A 16,843-nucleotide genomic window follows, 5' to 3' on the forward strand; every position below is an offset into this window, starting at 1 on the left:
ACGATGCGGGGCCATTTTAGGGCGGGGGTGCCCCGGCTGCAGCCGAGGCGCTTCCCGGGGCCCGGGGGGGCGGCGAGGGTGTCGGGGAGGTGAGGATACCGGGGGAAGGTGAGGATGCCGGGGCTCGGTGGAGGCCGGGGGGGCGCTGAGGGTGCCGGGGAGCGGCGGGGCCCCGGCCGGCCCCGGTCCCGCGCAGCGCCGCTCTATCGGCCCCCGGGGCTCGGCGATCCCGCTCCATCCCGCCCGGAGCCCCGCAGGAACATCTCCCCCTCCCGCCAGCATGATCAAGGTAAGCGGAGCGGCTTTGCCGCCCGAATCCTGCCCGTCCATCCTTCCGGCGGCTTCTCCTCGGTAGGTCGCCGATTTGTGTTCGCGGATTTTAGTGCTCCGGTTTGTTCGTGCTTTGCGAAGGGGATTTCTTTCCCTGGTGGATTTGATGTTTGGGTTTCAGAGGCGGATTGTGGGTGGCGGGGCGGCCCCGGCTGCTCGCCGAGCTCCCCGAGCGCCCGCCGAGCGCGCCGCCCTCGCCCGCTGATGCAATCCGAGCCCGGCAGCAGCGGCGGCAGCAGCAGCAGCACCGGCAGCAGCAGCGATCCGAGCCTCAGCAGCACCGGCAGCAGCAGCCCCGGCCGGCCCCGGTCCCGCGCAGCGCCGCTCTATCGGCCCCCGGGGCTCGGCGATCCCGCTCCATCCCGCCCGGAGCCCCGCAGGAACATCTCCCCCTCCCGCCAGCATGATCAAGGTAAGCGGAGCGGCTTTGCCGCCCGAATCCTGCCCGTCCATCCTTCCGGCGGCTTCTCCTCGGTAGGTCGCCGATTTGTGTTCGCGGATTTTAGTGCTCCGGTTTGTTCGTGCTTTGCGAAGGGGATTTCTGTCCCTGGTGGATTTGTTCTTTGGGATTCAGAGGCGGATTGTGGGTGGTTTTACCTCTTTCGTTGCAGACAGCATGTGTGGAGAAGAAATAATGAGGGAGGATGGAGAAGGGGAAGGGAAGGTGTATGATTTCCTTTGGGGCGAATTTCTTGTTTATGGGACTCTCAGTGAGTAAAAAACCTCAAACAAAACTAACAGAAAACCAGCAAACCAAAAGACTGCAAAGGTTACGGTCTCCTGGCAGACATCAAGCCTTTTTTTGCCTGTGAGTTGGTTAAAGCTCTTATGTCTGCCCTTGTACTGAAATAGACTATGGGTAAAATCCAGTAACACGTGCTGAGAGGTTCTGAGTAATTTCAGAAAAAACTTCGACTCATGGAAGAGGAGTTTTTGGTCCCAAACACTGATGTGGCAGGCGAGCATCTGTGGGCACTGCCCTTTTATAAATGCCACGTTTGTGTTCTTCAGCTTAGTGACCTGATCTGGGGATTAAAAACAAGTCTTGCCGGTCAAGGCAAAGGGCACGGAGTTATCACGGGTGCCTTTCAGCTGGACCAGGGGAGCATCCCAGCCACGTTCCGCCCTGTGCGGCGGCTGCAGCAGTGCCCGGGTTTGGGGCAGGGCTGGCTGGGAGCTGCACAGCTGCAGTGTGTGCCAGAGTTAACAGCTGAGGAAACCCACGGCTGAGGTGTTTGCTTTCCTTGGGTCGCGTTAGCAGATGGGTACAGGCACAGCAGTGGCTGGTAGGTGTCTCCCCAGCTCCTCTGTGCTGCTGGTGGCCGGTGTTCCTCACATCCCGCAGTGCTGCAGTGGTGGCAGGGCTGGGATGGCATGGAGCAGCCTTGCCATGCTGTCCCAGCCCTGTTTGCCCTCCCTGCTGGAGAGGGGCAGACCACCATGGCAGGAAACTGGCATGGAACTGCTCAGGGAAAATAGCCAGGAGCTCCCCCAGCCACAATGCTCAGAGACAGAATGGAGCATCTCAAGGAAGGGGCAGACTCGTGTTTTGTATCACTTGTGATGTACCTGTTGTATGTCCAGGAAACAGGGCAGGGCTCTGCTTTCCAGGGTGTCCTCCAGCACCTGCCAGGAATGCTCTGGTATGGCCTTAAAAACAGCCAGTAACAGGGAAACCATGGACCTACCAACCTGTGTGCTCAAAGCAGCACTGACCTCTCATTGGGCTCTTCTCACCTGCACAAACCGGTCCTTTTCCTGGTCCTTTTCCTGGTCCTTTTCCTGGTCCTTTTCCTGGTCCTTTTCCTGGTCCTTTTCCTGGTCCTTTTCCTGGTCTCTGCTGTAGCAATAGCTACAGCAGTAAAAGGACTCTCTGGCCACTTGGAAGTGATGTAGCCTTGAGCAAGTCAGCGCTGTCTGAGCCCTTCACCCTTTATTTGCCTCATCTCTTCAGACTGTCAGCTCTCCAGGGTTCTGCCTGTCACTGTGTGTTTGTAGACCATTTCTCAAAGGAACAGAGAATTACAATTTGATTATCACCATACTTACGTAAAACCTGACACGTGTATAAATAACCCAATCAACAGCATTATTCCACCTCCTTGTCCCTTCATCTTTCCCTTCATGATTTTCTGTGTTTAGTCACAACCCTCCATTTTTCCTTGAACTATTTCCAGCTCAACCACAGCCCTCCCTTTCTGTCCTGCTTAAAGTAATGTATAAGAAATGAATTTTGCCTCCAGTTTCTGCAGTCTCTGCCTTGTCCACCTAATGCACTTATTGTTACTGACAGGCCTGGCACTGGTGTGTGATCCAGTGGATATGCTGGTTTTTCCCCATGGAAACTGAGCATTGAAATATGCTGCAAAGCCATAGGTAAAAGGGAAGATTGCAAAGTCATGAGATAACAACTGATACCTTGTTAAAATCATCCACAGGCTGTATCCTTTGTTTAATTAGACAGATGAAAATAATTCAGGTGGATTTCATTAGTCATTAATTTATCCCTGGGAGGATAATGGTAGGAAGGGAGGTAAATCAGTTAATTAACTGTGTAAACACTCAGGAGCTCTGCATATATTCAGGCATTTTAAAACAAATTAGGAGACGTGGGCATGGTAAAGATTTGGAACAGACATTTTCATTGCTTCCCTGTGTTATGCCATTTTCTCTTAAGTAAATAATCATAGCTGAATGTATAATGCTGAAAATTTCCAGTGGGTTTGAGGGCAGGACCTTCAGTGTCAGAAGGAAGGAGCCAAGCTGTAAATTCTCTCCAAAATTTGCACAATCAGCCTTCTTAGGGCACAGATGTGGGCACTGGCACGTTGACATCCCCAGGGTGACACGCCACGTGCTTGGTGCTGCTGAGGAAGCTCCTTTCAGAGAGGCAGCTCTGAGCTCCGGGCGCTCTGCGCTGATTGTGGCTTTTGATAATAAACTGTGGCTACCCACATGCAGCGATGGCTGCAGTGGAGAGATGAAATGGCCAGACTGCATCTTAAAGCCTGGCTTTAGGTGGTGGTTGAGCATAAATCCAAGTAGTGTGTGACCCTAACATGTCATGTTTGTAGTCACTTCTGTGTGGGCACCTCGATGCCTCCCATTCTAGCACAGGATGAAGTCAGTGGGTGGCCCCGTTTACCTTGGAAACAGCCTCATTATTTTATGGCTTTACGCATTAAAGGTCCAGGTAAAATTACATCATAAAACAGAGCACCTGTTGCAGAAGGGCAATTTAGGAAGTATTACCATATGCTGTGGCAGAGGGAAATCCAGTGTTGCACTTATGTAAATCACCCTTTGGTGTGTACATCAGAGGAACCAAAACTTAGCATGAGAATAGTTGAAACTGCCTTTAAAAATGATCCGTAAGTTTTATCCATCTGGGGTTTTTTTTGTGCATCTTGGCCCATAGTTTATTACTAGTTTTGCAAACTAATGTCATAATTCCATTCCAACTGAGTTACTCATTTACTTCTTCCCCTGAGGTCTGCGGTGTGTTTTGAGTTTTATTTTAGAATATACCTGAAGCATTAATGAAATGCAGCATATTACTTCTCAGCAGGTACACAACTACTGCTAATTCAGTGTGCCTGTTAGAGCATATCACACACCATACTGATAAAAGCATTTCTAGTAAGCACAGAAAAGTGTTTTCCTGGTGTACAAATAGGGTTTAATTCCACAAGGTTCTGATTGCAATAATTTCCACTAGGATTCAGAGACATCATGTCCACTTGTTTAATTTCATTTGGACTGTTGTGTTAAGAGTCATCACGTCCGTAATAAATGGTTGAATTTGCATTACTCTTACTGGGAATGGAGGTTTTTAAAGCTTTAGCACTCAGAGCTGGAAAGAACAGAGTGTGCTCAGTCTGGAGCTGGCTCTGGAGTGGTGCAGCAGCAGCCTTCCACAGTCGAGAGGATGATGATGGAGATGAGGCCAGGCTCAGCAGGGCTGTGTGGCAGGAGGGTGAGAGATGATGGCATTAACTGAGACCAGATAGTTCCCATTGGGAAGAAGGAAAACACAGTCTCCACAAGCACAGCTGGGAAGTGGGTTGGCAGGAGAGACTGTGCCGTTTCCATCCTTGGGAGCTCTCGAGACCCAGCTGGATCAAGCCTTGAGAACCTGGTCTGAGCTCAGAGCCTACCATGCTTTAGGCAGGAGGTTGAATTAAAGACATCCTCAGCTTCCTTCTAGCCTGGATTTTCCTGTGGTCCTGAGAAAAAGCTTATAAACGATTTTTTTTTAAATCCAGTCTTAGTTTTTTGACACACCCAGTGGTGTGGACCAGCACATATTTGTGCAGAGCCCTGAACGCTTGGCTTTTAACAGCACAAAGAAGTCTGTGTAAAGGTGGTGTCTGAAGGCACCACTGTAGGCAGTTTGCTTAAGAATTGGGTATATTCTTAACATGTCAGTATAGCAATATTATTTTCTTTATTACCTTGAGGAAGTCTGTGTGCTTAACAGAAGAGAAACTGTAAAGCACTGAATAAAAGGAGATATTTTTGATTTTCAGGAATGTGAACTTGAAATTGCTGCATCTGAAATACGGTCTATGAGTTTACCACATGAGATTGCATATTCTACTCTTACAAAATGATACAATTGCTTATCATCACACAATTAATTAAAAATTATAGGTAGTCCACCTAAAATCAGCAGTAACAATACAGTTTCTTTTGATGTAGTTTCTCAACCTCCATTAAAATAAAGGAAATTCTTAATCAAACAAATATGGAAAAGAAACTTCAAGTGTTAGTATTTACTATGAAGTTATTGTCAACATAGCTGGCAGGTCAGTTGCTACATAAATTTCTTCCCAGATGCAAGATACGGGTTTTACTTCCCTGGTTTTAAAGTTTGAAGAAACTGGTGGAGAGGCTAAGTTTTTGATCCTGGATGAAGAGAAGCTTAAGGATTTTTTAATAGGCTCCATAGTTCATGGTTTGTTTGTTATAAACTGTCTTTATACATGTATACTTCAGAGTACCATAATTATTTTTTGAGACCAGAACATGAAGATTTATTATTCAATTATCAACATCACAGCCCTGAGTTCTGTCCTGTGGAAATGCCTGCTTAAAATTTGACAAACACCTTCCTAACTGGTAGAAAGTATTGCCTGAAATATAGAGGGTAAAGCTAGAAAAAAGGAATAAGCATGAAGAAGTAGTCTTAGCACAGGGTGTTGCTACATGTGGTGGCTACACAGGCACAGGTTTGCTACAGCTGCACACAGAAAAAACCATAATTCTGTTCACATGCTCATGTATTTGAGACATTTATTCATCTTGAGTATGTCATCTGTATTTTTAATATTACCTTTTATCTTTTAAAAGTTTTTCAGAGGCCATTTTTGGTATTTACACTTCGGTTCTCTTCTTGACACCTGAAGATAGAAGTTCAGTAACAGCATTCCTTTCTGTTGGTTCACTAAGCTGAAAATTAGCATTTACAATTGTTTTCTTTTGGATTTTCTCTTGAGGGGTTGTGCTGTAGCCAGCAATGTTTTCATCACGTTAATTGGGCAAAATATTTCTTAGAGCATACATATAAAGTGAATGTTTTTTCAGATGCAATTCTAAGCTTTTGAGGGGTTCAAGATGAGCTGCGTACCTTCTGAAATGTGAAAAATATTGATGTTCATGTGCATTGAAGCCTCACAGACCCTTTGCTCGTGTAATAAATGAGTCATTTGTCATTTTAGGTTGGTGGAGCTGAGCAGGGCTGTTTGGTCATTGATACAGGTGTTGAATTGTAGGAGGACAAGGCTACAGTACTTGTCATAGGCAAGTTTCTTGTCTTCATTTCCATTTCTTACCATTTCAGAGCTGTCATTTTCCTAATAGAGACTGCATCACTCCTGATTTATGCTTGTTGCAGCTTTTACCATGCTATGATTTGGGCAAAAGTCCTCTCTTCATTTGGTGTGCTTCGTGTGTGCTTAATGCTGCCACCTCTACAAATGCCTCATCTGTGACCACCCTTTTCTTCCAAGGCCACTTTTAATGTGCTGAGTGATATTTTGCTCTCAGATTCCCTGGGCAGCCTCCAGTTTGCTCTGGGCACTGTCAACAAATGATAGGGCATTTCAGATGGAGGACTTGCTCACGTTGTTTAGAAAGGACACAGAGGATAAGGTTAATACAGCTCCAGAATTTTGGAGCCTTACAATCCATTATTTTTTCCTGCCATGGAGTTGTTACACTGTTGAATGTATATTAAGTAGGTGGGATATTTGGTTCTGTCACCAGTTTGGAATATTTTACCTCTCTGAGCAGATGATATGGAGAAAAGCAGCTTCTTCTGGCTGTTATCTTGTTGTTGTACCACACTGAAGAGCGCAGTGTGTGACACTGCAGCGATGCTGTAGCTGTGCCCAGCTTCTCCTGGCTTGTTAGCAAGCTTCCCTGGGATTATTTACATCTGCTTGGTGTGGTGGATAATGCTTTTTACCTTCTGTGGCAGCCCCTGCAACTCACAAAGAGTGTAAAGCAATTAAATTCCTAGAATATTCTGCTGAACATCTATCATGCAGATGGGCTCCCTCTCTGTTACTGGAACAAGAGCATTGTTATAGAAGCTGTCCTGAAACAGATCCCAAGGATTTTCCCTTTGGTTCAGCTCTGTTCTAGTGCCCTTTACATCAAGAGGAAAGCTTCAATTTCCTTTCTGCTTTGCTGAACTGTGTCTACTTGAAACAGATCAGTGTTTGAGCACACATCACAGGGCTACAAGACAGGCTTTGGAGAGCTCTCCCATTGCTGCAGACCAGTTATGGCAGGTTTAAACCCCACTGGAGCTGCTGTGGGCAGGTGTTCTCAGCCACCTGAACAGGTTACAGCTGTGAGCAGTGAGCAGCCAAACCCGCTGTAAATCAGTCATTTGCACCTGTTCTTCTTCCTTGAGAAGGACTCTGATGGATTTGGTGTTTTAGCTCCTGGGGAGCTGTGCAGAGCCTGTTCTGGCACCCAGGGGATTCCCTGAAGCAGCTGCTGAGCAGGGTGAGGTGTGCCAGTGGGACAATCCGTGCCTCAGTTTCCTTTTTGTGGAAGAGGTGGGTATTTCTGCCTTCTTTCACCTGGCTGTTGGGAGTGCAGAGCCAGGCTTTACAGTGAGAAGAGTCCTTTAAAGCCTATAAATAATGAAGGTCTTCGTTCCTTATCTGGAACAAGCAGTTCCAGCCCATCAGAATCCAAGAGAACAGTATTTGCAATATTTCTTGCTGTCCTTCTGGTTAAAAATGCATCCTGCTTAATTTTACTATAAATTCTTAAAATGCTGATTTAGTACTTGGCTTTTAGAATACAAGAGGAAAGAGAAATGTTGGAGAAAACAAAGAGCACAAGAGCAAAGCCTTATCTTTATAGTAGTAGGGGAAAGCATGTAATAGCATTTATGTTCTTTCTTGTTGCCAGTTTGATGCAGAAGATCTCATATCAGAGAACTGGGCCTAAATGCAATAAAACTGTGGTGTCTTACAGTATTTTTTTTTGGGGCAATCACTGTATCATCCAGCCATGAGACACTTTCTAGTTACAAAACAGGCAGGTGCATTTTTAGGTCAGCTGGTTGCTTTAACATGTTTTCCTTTGTGCCATTCTAACAAACAGTGCATTTGTTAAAAACCCGATTTCTCCCAGAACTGCCCCAAACCAGGACAATGACCTGTTTGAAGAGACACAGGATAACTTTAATGCATCTCTTAGCAAGACCTACAAACCACTGTGAGCCCTGAAACTGGAGTCAGGGTTGTGCTGCAGCATGGTCCGGGCAGAGCCCACATCTGGGTGTGCAGGGAAATGGGCTTTGCTCAGACACTGGAGAGGAACAACAGCAGAGAAACATGTTCATGGGACTCTGGGTGACCAGTGGGGCAGTGTCCCTGCAGGTTTGAGCCCTTCAGATGCCCAGGTTAGATAGCTGCTGCCGTGCCTTATCAGCCTCGTCTGCTGGGACAGCCTCTTGGGAAGCAGGGACAGGGAGCAGCAGCCAGCACACTGCACACAGTCCTGCTCCTTGTGCTTCTCAGCAGTGCCAGCTGGTGATGGGCTGTGGTTAAATAGGCCATGCAAGGTCACCAGGGCTGGATGTGGTGCTTTGCACACCAGCAGCCCCACGTGTGCATTGCATTGAGCCAGTCACGGTTCTGTCACCTCCAGTGGCGCTTACACAGCGCTCACGGTGAAAAAAGGAACTCCTCCTTCCTCCAGAAGCTCTTCTGTTCTTTTCCTCCACAGAGCCTTTGTTTTCAGTGTGCCATTCATCTTTCCTCAGTGTCTTATGTAAAGCTTTGTTCCAGTGCAGAATGGGTTTAAATGGGACACGGTGTGAGCACTGAGAATAGCTCCCAGTGACCCTTCCACAGGCCAGTGATTCAGGGCTGGCCTCGTGCTTCTCCTGCTGCTGCTGGACTTGTGCTTGCACACAGCACTGTGTCCTTAAAAACAGGTTTTTTGTCTGCTGGCTTTTTTCTTTGGGCACGTCGGTTCTCATTTTGGAATCCATCACTGTCTCTGCTGTGGCTTGGTTGGGTTTTTTTCCCCCCCAGGAGTTTACAGTGATTTATTTGCAAACTGCAGAAGCTTGGGTCTCCCTCACTAAATTGTTTGCTTCCAGTTCTAAGCCCTCAGTAACTCTTCAGACAATGATTTGATTTGTTTCTGCTCTCTATGCCTTCATTTATTTATCTTTTCATTTGGTAATTGCATAAAGCCAATTGCCTTGGTCATTAGCTGCAGAATCTGTGTGGGGTTTCCACTATCGGGCAATTTCACAGATAAATTGCAAGCTACATTTTATGCATCTTGAAATCAGATCTGTCGTTCATCTGTGCAGCTGTCTCAGAATAAAAAATAATAGTCAGTGTAACTGAATCTTCAAGGAAAATAAATTAGTTTTTATTGTGCTTAGGCTCATCTTTTGTGGTATAACAGTGCAGTTAAAGTGCATCATGCTTAATTTTACTATAAATTCTTAAAATGCTGATTTAGTACCTGACTTTTAGAATAAATGAAGAAAGGGAAATGTTAGAGAAAACATAATGAGCACAAGCTTGTTATAAAGAGCAAAGCCATGCTACAGTGTTAGGGGAAAGCATGTAATAGCATTTATGTTCTTTCTTGTTGCCAGTTTGATGCAGAAGATCTCATATCAGAGAACTGGGCCTAAATGCAATAAAACTGTGGTGTCTTTCAGATTTAATTTATTCTGTTTGGGCAGTCACTGTATCATACATCCATGAGACACTATCTGGTTAGAAAACAGGCAGGTGCATTTTTAGGTCAACTAGGTCCAGCTGGTTGCTTTAACATGTTTTCCTTCGTGCCATTCTAGCAAACAATGCATTTGTTAAAGACCTAATGAATGCTAGACGGGACAAACAAACCAACAAAAGCCTCACTTAGAGGCACTGCTCGCAGGAGGCAGAGATGGAAGAGCCCCATTAGGTCATCTGCCTCTTCCCCCCATTGTAGCAGGCTGCTTTCCCAAATCAGAAGGGCAGTAAACTGTAAAGACAGAGGAAATGGCCCTGGGGAGATAGAGCAGCAGAAGGGTCAGGGGAAGGGAAGGAAAGCAGTCAAGAGCAGCGTGTTTGGAAATGGAGGTTAAAGCACACAGCACCTGGATGTCACTGGTGAGGAGGGTTTCTTTAGAGTACTTGCCTGTTCCTGCTAAGAAAACAGGAGGAGAATTGTTTGGATGTGCAGGAAATGTACTAAGAGCCAAGTGAGTACTGAATAAAGGCACCACACCGAAGTTACATCTGCTTTGTGTCCTGTGGTGGATGGCAGTGCTGGGAGGCTTGCAGTGTTTTCCAGCTGGAAGGATCACACCTCCCACTCCGTGGTGTATGGCTGTAATTCACAGGTCAAGTTGTACATTTTTCTGAAACATGTGACAAAATCAATTCAGCCTGACGCTGGATAGATCCCTGGTCAGGTTGTTCTTAGGGTTAGTTTCAGCAAATTAATTTGTTTTCTGCTTCTGCTGGTGTCTTTGTTCCTCTGGAGTTCTTGGTAGTTCGGCTTGTCAAGCCCACGTTCTTTTTGGACTTCAGGAGTAGATCTCCTTCATCTTGCCTAGCCTTGCTGTCTTCCAGGTGAACTGAGACAAGCTTTCTTCTGCATCAGTTCAGGCTTTACTGAACTCACTCAAATACTAATTTAAGCCCTGAGTCAAAAAATTGGCATAGTTCTAGAAGAGGTTTTTCACCAGAGTGCTGCTTGTAATGGCTTTACTTTGCAAGCGTTGTTCTGCATTTGTTTGTTCTCATGGAACCAAGTTTGCCTGCTTTTAGAGATGTGAATCAGCTATAAATGTTATTAAACATGAGTCTGGGGTGGACTAGCTGAACATTTCTGCTTCTTGATGGCCTCTGTTCTAAGGCTTTTCTAACCAGCAAGTTGGGCTCATATAATCTGAGTTGTCTTTTATTTAAGCATATTAAAAACAGTGATGCTTGTTTTAAGAACATATTTCAGTTTTAGGCAGACCAATTAAACTGGTTTAAATTAAAGCCAATGAACAGCTCAAGTCAAGGGATAAGTGCCTGCACAGTTTTTCGGACTAATTTAATTACAATCTATTTCAATTCAACCTTATTTCATACAATGCAGCTTTCTTGGACATAAAACCTCTTGTATTTTCTAAGCCCCAGTGCCCTCACTGTGAGGCAAATTTATTATTAAATAGTGTGGAAGCCCTCTTTTTCTGCTACACTAGTTGCCTTGTGTTTTTCTTTGTTTGCTGTCATTGCACAGCCTGTGTTTAAATAACATTAGTGCCAGCCCAAGGTTGGACAGGCAGCTGCAGTGAGGTGATAATGCCACGCTGACAAGGAAGATCAGGGAAGATCTCTGTGAGGAGGAGCAGTCTTAAAAATGTACTGCAAGTGCAGAAATTATCAAAATTGTAAATTGTGTAAACGGCCCAGCCCAATGAATGGACTAGGTGACATTTGCAGGGTGGCACAGACATGTGTTGTGTGTGTTCATGTTCACATACCTGCAGTACAGAGACAGGATTAAAGTGCTTTTGTGGCTCTTGGCTTCCATAAATGAGCTTCTTAAACTGGAAATCTTTTCACAAGTGTCATTAAATTAAAAAAAAATCTGGTTGATATTAAAAATGACATTATATCACTTGGGCCTTCAGCAGCTTTTCTCTGTCTGAGAGTATGTGGTTTTTTTTTTTGGTTTTTTTTTCTTTTTTTTGTTAAGCTGGGAACATTTTTAATGGTTTTTTTTTTTTTTTTTGCAAATTCATCTTTGATGTGACGTGACTGCCAAATTGTATTAACATTTCCTAGGGACAGATAAAAGCTGTTTTGAAGCCGTGGCAGTGTCCTTGCTTGGCTGTAACAATACAGAATATATGGCATTTGTGCCCTTTGGGTTGTGTTTCATCCAGGAGCAGGAGGGCAGCTCTGGTTTGTGTGGCTGTGGATGACAGAGTTCCTGTCACTACACACCTCACTTGGTGTGTGCCAGAGTGTGATTCCTTACTGGATTTATTGATCTGCTGTATTCCTGCAGCCTGGCAAGGGCTCTGATTTCATTATCCTTCCTGTGCAAATTAGAGCACAAAGTATTTCTTAGACACTTAGTAGCCAGAAGCAGGCATGGGAAAAAGCAGTAACACACTGTTTTATCTTGGAGAAATGTCTCAGAAAGGACTTTCTTCCTTGAAAATTGTCTTTCATGTAACTTCTGACTGAGAGGCAGTTTCTGGTCCATCTTTTCTACAGGATGGGATGGTGTTTATAGCAGGAGGTGGGTGTGCTTTGGTAGGAGGAACTCTGTGCAGACATGGCTGTGTGTCTGTGGTTTATTTGGTTTCTTTAGGTTCTGACCTCCATGAACAGCCAGTGCTTGCCCAAAAATGCACTGTCTGCAGTTCTTTCGTGGGCATGAAATTGGGTTTGCAGGCGTTCCCTGTCACTGCTAGTACTCAGCAGGGCACTGATGAAAATCTCCCTCAGAGTGGAGAGATTTGGGGGAATTTCATGCAGGTGACTGCTGAAACCAAAAAAGATGACTGAGGGTTTTGTGAGGCTGCAGAACTTGAGTTGCTTTGAAAAGCATCCAATATGATTTCCTAGCTGAAAGTGTAGACAACATTTTCAATTTGTTTCCTTACTCTTGCCTTCTGCTAGGGAAAGTTTTCTGTCTCTAATAACAGGGAAAATTAAGTGAACAGGGAACTGAATAAAGAGCTATAGTTTTATTTGAGAAAGAGTGACAAAGTACATGGCATATGGAGGTAACTGGAAATTTGTTTGAGAACTGGTGTGTACTGGGATTACTCTGTCAGTGCTAAAGGATTTGTAATGGTCATTAGAGCATTGAGATCTTCAATAAAAGTAATAACAGATTTACTACTCAGCAGGTCTTTATTTCAGTGGTGTTTCACAGTGATAAAATGACATACAAACCCCATTTTTCAACCAAGTTTAATCTATTGTAAAATTTTACACCTCGTTCTCATACATGCTTTACAGTAATGTGAAAATCAGTGTGTGTTTTCAGTATTTTCGAAGGAAAACTTTGAAATACTCTATTTCCTATTTAGAAAAAGCAGTTACATACACCACAGAGAAAACACTGCTATCTCTACAGCACAACATAGGAAATAATGTCATGTTTGTGTAATTGTACAGCTACTTGATCTATTTCCTATTTAGAAAAAGCAGTGACATACACCACAGAGAAAACTGCTATCTCTACAGCACAACATAGGAAATAATGTCATGTTTGTGTAATTGTACAGCTACTTGAGACAGTCTTGAGTGGCTTTTGAGAAGTTGTTGACCCAGTGGCTCAAATGTATCTTTAGGATGATAACATCAGTGTTTTCATGGGGGCAGGTTTAAATCTACCATGCTCTTAAACACAAAGGGCAGATTTATGCTTGGCATATCTCCCTTGGCAACACTGGCACCAAACCAGGGAGCAATTTTCCCTATTGCACTTAGCAACATGTTTCAGATTTGTAGTCCATGGAGCCATTAAAATATGACTCCATTAATTAGAAAGTAATTGTGGTATTTCTTTCTAGTACTGAGGGATTAACTCTGTTTAATCTCGGTGTGGTTAACAAAGGCAGTTAGCTACTTGCTTTAAATATGAGTTAAATCTGTAAAAATTAATAATGACTTCATGGAGAGCAGGACTGGCCCCGTGGCACGTGCCCAAAAATTGGGCTGGTGACTTCACTGAGTTCAGTGCTGATGTTGAAATGAAGGGCAACGTGATGGAGCCCCAGGGGCTGTTCTGTAGGTGGTCTGCACTTCAAATCCACATGCAAGCTTGCTATCTTTAAAAAAGATCATGAAAGAGAATATGAAGCTGTATCCAGCTCCAGTGCTCTGTGCTGATGCCAACTCTTGCTTTAGGGCACCTCCATGAAGCAGCAACAGGAAGAAACTGAAGCAGAATGGTTGAGCACTTGTCAGTATTTGCTGTCACCAGTAATTATTATTAGCAAATCCAGCTTGGCATGCTGGATGTTAGACAAAAGCCAGCAGTGGAGCTGGAGTCTTTGAGATATTTTTCTTCCAGAGCTGGGGTGATGGCATTAGGATATTTTTCTTCCAGAGCTGGCAATTCCCATCCTGTTAGCTGGTAACCAGCACGCTCTCCATCCTAATTCATTGCAGTGCAGAGAAAAATCAGCTGCCTCCATCCATCTGTGGAATTCTTCACTGCTGTCAGCTGGTGGTGTCAGGAAGGCTTTCTAGGATTTTACCACTGGGTTTGGAAGTGTTTGAAAAATAACAGGTAAAGCAAGGAGCTGTTATTGTACAGTGTCCTTGGCTTTGGGTAACACTTTAGTCCTGCTTGGGTCTGCCACTCTGCCAAAGTCTTGTCTTGCTGGAGTAGAAAACCCTCAGCTTTAAGGCAAATAAAACATATTTCTAATGAAGGATATTGTAAGGAGATTTATGATCTCTCTTGGTACATTCTCTTTTAGTGCATAGGGAGGGTCCTGCAGCCACGATTGCCTGCCTTGCTGTAGAGAGCTACTAAAAAAAAAAGAGGAACAGAAGGGTTAAAGCTGAGAAGAGGCAGCAGGAGGGATGTGGGGGGCTCCCTGGGGGGAAGGGGAGAGGAAGTGAGATCTGCTGTGGCTGGAAGTTTGCCTTTTACTTTTTGTGGTAGCAAGGCTGTGATCTGTGGAAGGTCCACTGAAAAGACTGCTTCTTTTTTTTTCTTTTTTTTTTTTTGGTCTGTTTACTATATTCCCAAGATCTGCAAAAAGGGAAAAGAATCATGTTATTTGCCCTGTGTGTTACCTGTGATCCATGTGGTGCCAGCCTTGCCCCACGTTTTGGTGGCTGCTGTCCCTGACCCTGCTGTCCACCTGCACCAGCCCTCCCTGGGGAGCGAGGGCTGCTCCCTGTGAGGAGCTGGGATCTCACAGGCTGACCACGAAAGGTTTCCTCTGCTTCTTTTCACCAGGGGGTCGTACCTTTGATCTGGGGCTTTCCCATCTGGACTGGGAGCTCCCAGCTGAGATGCAGCACCAAGTCCTCTCCATCCTTCCAGCTGTGCTCCCTGAAGCCATCCTCTTTCCTGGCCCATCACCCCAGCCTCTTGCTCCTGGTCCTTCTTCCCTCTCCCAAGCCTCTGCACCCACTTCACCTTCTCAGCTCCTTCCTGAAGGCTGCTGGGAAGCAGGAGCCCTGCTGGGGCTGTCTTTGTCTCCTTTGTTCTGTGCTGGTGGGTGTAACTGGCAGGGGAGGTGCAGGGGCTGCAGGAGGGTCTGCAGAGATGCTAAGGTGATGCTGTGGGAACTGGGAATCTTGTTTTGAGGTAGATGGCTTCCCCCTGTCTGTTACCCCTCTGTTGTTGAACAGAAGGATGACTGGAGCTGCCACTCTTTTTTTTTTTTTTTTTTTTTTGGTCTTCTTTCCCCTCCCAGTTCCTTTGCAGAAGCCTGAAGTTCAACATTGTAGAAAATCCAAAATAATCTCATTATTTATTCATATAGGTGAATAATTCCTTATTACTCTCTTTGCTTAATGAAGGATTTAACAAAACCAATTTTTAATTTTTTCTTCCATTCTGCCTACTCAACTCTCTCTTAAAAAGGCAAAAGCAAACTGCTTAGATACTTCAGTAGAGAAACTTGAGTAAAAACCCCATTTATTTATTCAGAATGAAAAACTTGTGATGTTGCCCATACCCCTCTACACTACAGAGTGGTAATCTAATCTAGGATGTTATGTGTGTGTTTTTATGTTACACATCTGAAGCCCTGACATGCAGCTGCACAAAATAAAGCAGCTGAAGTAAAACTGAGAGCCCAGAGGATGGAAAGTTGTGCTAAGAACTCACCACAAAGTTCTTGGTAATGTATTTACTGATGTCAGAGTCTGCTGGTTCAACACAGTCTGTCCCTGAATGAATGAACTGGATGTGTATCACCTTTCCTGCAGCATGCAGTGGATTTCATTTGCTCTGGTTTTGTTTTTCCTAGGGCTGCCAGAATGAGTACACGGGTGAAACAGGAAAGCAGATGACTGAATCTTTCAAGGTACGTGCCAATGGCCTTCAGGAGAAGGTTTTTTTCCATTGGGTTCCAAACTAAGGATCACAGAAGGGCTCCAGAGCACTGCAGCTTGGGAACATTATCAGCACTCCACAACAAACAGGGCTGTGAGAGTCAGGAATGCTGAGCAGCTGCCAGGAGCTGACATGAAATTGCATCCCTCTCTTTTTATTTTCATCTTATGCCTAGAAATGAGCTCAGTTAAGATACCATTCTTTGCCTCCTTCCTGAATGCAGTGCTAGTAACTAAGAGCTCATTTTAAAAACTGTATGGGTACAGATGTCAGCTTCCAGTTTTCTGTTGAGAGTGCAGAGCCTGTCAGCTTGTGCTCCTTTGAATTCCACATCTGTCCTAATTTCCTTTTTCCTGCCTTTTCTGCATCTTTTGCCTTTATTCTTTGTCACACATCTGTAATTCTTTTTCTCTCTTAATCCCTGATTTGCAGTCTTTAAAAAAGCCTTATCTATATTTTGCAGAAATATAAAAGTAGTACTCCGAAAAATTAATGTTTTTTTTAGCAGTTCCCTTCCTGTTCTTTCTGACTATTGTCAGCAGTACATGAGATGAAATTAAAATGATGTGTTTTTAAGTGTTGTGTTCTTCCTGACTTTTTTGGGCAGTGCCACAGCTGTGCAGTCTTCTGAACTATGCTTGAGTGATTATTTCCCCTTCAATTGTCAGGCTCTAAACAGATGTGAAAAATTAATGCTGCAATAAATATTTGATAATGTATTATATATTATATATCTTGCTATATCTTAGTATCTTGTATCAATATAACATACAGATATAATATCTTTGATAAGGTTTATTCTGATGTTGGTCTCATTGAAAACAGCAAGGAATTCTTGAGAGAATTTCAGAATTTCACCATGTAGCAGCATGCCATTTAATTTCTATTTCCTCATTCTCAGCCCTTCCCAGTTCTTCTCTTCCTCGTTTCT

At 44.5% G+C, this 16,843-nt stretch overlaps 1 protein-coding gene across 1 annotated transcript in view; it reads left to right on the plus strand.

The window, feature by feature from the left end:
• Positions 1 to 489: 489 nt before the first annotated feature.
• Positions 490 to 16,843, plus strand: part of BCAT1 (branched chain amino acid transaminase 1) — a 52,552-nt gene continuing 36,198 nt past the window's right edge. The window contains exons 1-2 of the mRNA XM_041484436.1: positions 490 to 742; positions 15,827 to 15,883. Of these exons, the coding sequence (XP_041340370.1) occupies positions 734 to 742; positions 15,827 to 15,883 (66 nt within the window). The 5' untranslated portion in view covers positions 490 to 733. The remainder of the gene's footprint in view (positions 743 to 15,826; positions 15,884 to 16,843) is intronic.

This window comes from Pyrgilauda ruficollis, unplaced genomic scaffold (assembly GCF_017590135.1).
Source record: "Pyrgilauda ruficollis isolate IOZ18807 unplaced genomic scaffold, ASM1759013v1 scaffold66, whole genome shotgun sequence".
NCBI lineage: Eukaryota > Metazoa > Chordata > Aves > Passeriformes > Passeridae > Pyrgilauda > Pyrgilauda ruficollis.